Below are 3651 nucleotides of genomic sequence, written 5' to 3' on the forward strand. Positions count from 1 at the left end.
TTCATTTCCACGCAGCGAGGCGACTGTCAGTGCAGGTGAAGTCAGTGCTCAGGTGGGACGCACAAAAATCAGTCTGGACCTCGTTTCTCCTGCAGTCTTAGCGCGACGACGCACGGCCGAATGCGAGCGCACTCCAAAGTGCGACTACAATGATCGTCACCCCGCCGGAGCGCGCACAGATTAAACAGGTGGAGTGCAGAAAAAAATAATCTGTAAAGTGTGTAGAAAGGAATAAATATAATTTGTTTTACCACCTTAAAACGAAGCTGGTGATTCAAACACAACACCCAATGGATGCAGATATCTATTACATTAAAGTTATTGTGTGTGTGTATGATTTAACCAGTAGATCTCCCTTAAATTTAGATTTTTATGGGAGACTTTAAAGTGTCCCTTAAAAAAGGAGATTTTAAGGTCTAAATTTTTTTACCTATACATATTTATTCCACTCAGTTAATGTGTGATTTATTTATTTTCTATTATAAGTTTTATATCGTGATATATATCGTTACCGCCACTCATCATAATGTATATCGTGATATGATTTTTGCCATATCGCACATTCCTAGTGAGAAGTAGTGGATCTCAGCAGACAGTTTCAGTTTCACTTTCAGTTTCACTTGTTTGCTTTGTTACTGCTGGGAGCCTGCAGGAGTCATAGGCGGGGTGTGTGGGGCGGGGAGGTGCGCTCCGTGATGAGGAAGCTCGGCTTGGAGACACGTCCCAGAGGCGTTTCTGGTCCCCACCTGTCGTTTTGCTCCTCAGCATGGCTTCCTAAAAACGCTGTAGGATTTCTCAAACATGCACGAATGAGTCAAAGCAAGGCTTTGGGCATGTTTTTTTTATGAGAGGATAACATTATAACATGATATAAAACTCTAAAAGTTAATTTTACATGATATTGCCCCTTTAATAAAACAAAGTGAATACTAAAGTCTAGGGAAGAAAAATACAAATACTCTGAAACATTGCAATATCTTTTTTTAATACTTTACCAATTCAGAAAAGCACTGTATTAGTTTTTGATTAAGGCTTAATGGATGCAAGTTCTGTGACTGGACTTGCGACCTGTCCAACATGTACTACTGGATATGGGCACCAGTGATGCTAAAAAAAGAAGTGGATGGATGGATGTTGTAATAAGAAATGTGAAAGGCAAATGCAGTTCTCCCTTTTTTTCAGTGTTCTTCTGATTACAGAAAATAAAATGATTGTAATCAGATTTTTTGCATTAACCCAATGATGTGTATTTATAGAGTTTTTCATTAGAATCTTTGGAGAAAAAATGTCAACAAATACCACCTTGCTGCTTAGTGTTGCAAAAAAATTACGATAAATCATATTGTGATCATATCACCAAATTCTTGCCAATACACAACCCTACTCAAGTGGTGCAACAAAATATTAGTCTAGTACAGGGGTGCCCAAACATTTTCCTCAAGGGGGCCAAAATGAAAATGTATTGGGGGCTGCGGGCCAAATGCAGTAATATAATACATGAAATACAAATATTTTTAAGTAAAGTCCTTTATTTTTAACCATTAAGCTAGCAGCCAGTGTGGTGGCCCACTTTTGTTTTAGTTTGTGAACTTAGAGAAAGTCTGCCATACGCTCAAGAAGGAAAAGCTCATGGGACATTTAATAAATTGATAAAATATGAGTGTTTGTGGCCTTATAAAGTGCGAAAATCTACATGTGTGGTTAAATCTAATCTAAATAAATCTTGTTACTTGTATTTCATGCTTCATGTTTAATCTTAATATATCAAAGATAAAGTCAACACCATGAGTGAAAACTATCTGCACTACAGCCCCTTATTTAGTCACTTGGCCAATGGATGAAATGACTAAGTGGAAATACAGTTTCTACATAGAACGACAGGTTACAGCCTAGTAACTACTCAACTGTTGGTGGGCCAAATCAAATGGCTTGGCGGGCCAAATTTGGCCCGCGGGCCCCACTTTGGGCTCCTCTGGTCTAGTAGATATGTTTGCAACATACTAATATTTATATTTAGAAACGTATTGCAAATGTAAACATTCGTCCACAAATACAATTTTTTTCATTACAGCAGCTAACTTTAATTATAACAAACAAAAAATACATATACAAGATGGGAGAAAAGACCCGAACCTGAAAATTAAGGTTAACAATTTATAAAATTATATACAACGACAAGATGACATCATCATAACAAAGAAACTAATAAATGAATTCAGTTTCCTTCCTTCCTGATCTGGGATTATCCGATTTAAAATCATTCAGAGGTGTTCCGGATCCGTCCCGTCAGGTTTCCACAGAGCCACGGGCCCGGGCCCAGATGGTTCTGTTTCAGGTTCGGATACTCTCGGCTACAATGAAAAACACCGTACGCTTGATTCTGCACGTACACCCCAGGAATCACTGCGGCTAAAATCCACAAGCCCCGCCGTTTCTCGACATGTATCCGTTGAATTACTGCAGTTAAAATGGACACGTGTAACAACAAACACATGGTAAAACCTGATTCGTTTGGTCAGCCTGAGGGCAAAAAATAAAAATATATATATCTGCTAACCTATATGACCAGAAACTAACAGAGGGCTAACGGGTTAGCTGCAAGCGCTAACCAAGTACAGGTTAAATGTTCGTACCTAAAGTAAAACACATCAATATAAGTTTAGAAACGAGCTGCAGCAAATACAACTTTGAAATGCTAGTCAACAACCGACCATTTCCCCTTATGTTCGGCGCTTATGCTAACATGCTTTAAAAAAACATGTCAACAGACGGTTCTTAGCGTCCTGTGTGTCTGACTAATATGTTTTTACTGTTTTGTAACATACAGAATATTTACTTTTTATGGTGAGAATACAAACTTACACGACTCGGATCATAAAGACTTTTCAGCGAACATTCCCGCAGCCGATCCAGATCACAAGTTAGCAGTTAGCTTGTTGTGTGCTAACCGATCAATAACTCACCGTGCAGAACTGCTGACAGTACTCCGAGGAGGACAGGACCGCAGAACCGGTACCGTCTCTCAGCACACCGTGTAACTCTTCCAGTCGTTTTCGGAGTTCTTCAGTCGTTTCACGAACACTATCCACAGGACCAGGATCCTGCTCGGCCTCCTCATCCGCCATCTCCTCACCCTGCTCCGGCGCGTACTACCCGGACGTCATGACGCCTTGGTAACGTAATGACGCAAGCCTTGGCATTAAACCAAGGAGTCTTCTGGACGACTGCGTCTAACAGCTTTATCGGAATTGAATCCATTTGTCACCCTTGAATGATACGCAGTCGTGTTTGATGCTTTACTAACATAGCTGAGAAATACGTAGTTACTAATGATGATCTAATAAAGATTTTCTGAAGTAGTACGGAAGCTTGTTTTGGGTGTTTCTGATGGGTTCATAAACGAAGCTTTTCAATAGTTTTTGGCGACATCTTGTGGCCAAAGGTACAAACTGCAGCAAAATACAACAACTTGAACTGAAGGAGCTGTACGACATTTGTYATTATGCAGAGGTCAAGGAAAGAGGATTAGGGCCACTGGGGGGAAAAAAAATAGGAATTCTGACTTTAATCTTAGAATTCAGAGAAAAAAGTCAGAATTATGAGATTATTATTATTATTTTTTATAAGTGAAGAGAAAATAGAGACAGAGGG

General features: G+C 39.5%; 1 protein-coding gene across 1 annotated transcript in view; it reads right to left on the minus strand.

Moving 5' to 3' along the window:
* znf292b (zinc finger protein 292b) overlaps nt 1-3150 on the minus strand; it is a 36221-nt gene extending 33071 nt beyond the window's left edge. The window contains exon 1 of the mRNA XM_014026702.1: nt 2964-3150. Within this exon, the coding sequence (XP_013882156.1) occupies nt 2964-3125 (162 nt within the window). The 5' untranslated portion in view covers nt 3126-3150. The remainder of the gene's footprint in view (nt 1-2963) is intronic.
* Between the last annotated feature and the right edge of the window lie 501 nt (nt 3151-3651).

This window comes from Austrofundulus limnaeus, unplaced genomic scaffold (genome assembly GCF_001266775.1).
Source record: "Austrofundulus limnaeus strain Quisiro unplaced genomic scaffold, Austrofundulus_limnaeus-1.0 Scaffold583, whole genome shotgun sequence".
Classification (NCBI taxonomy): domain Eukaryota; kingdom Metazoa; phylum Chordata; class Actinopteri; order Cyprinodontiformes; family Rivulidae; genus Austrofundulus; species Austrofundulus limnaeus.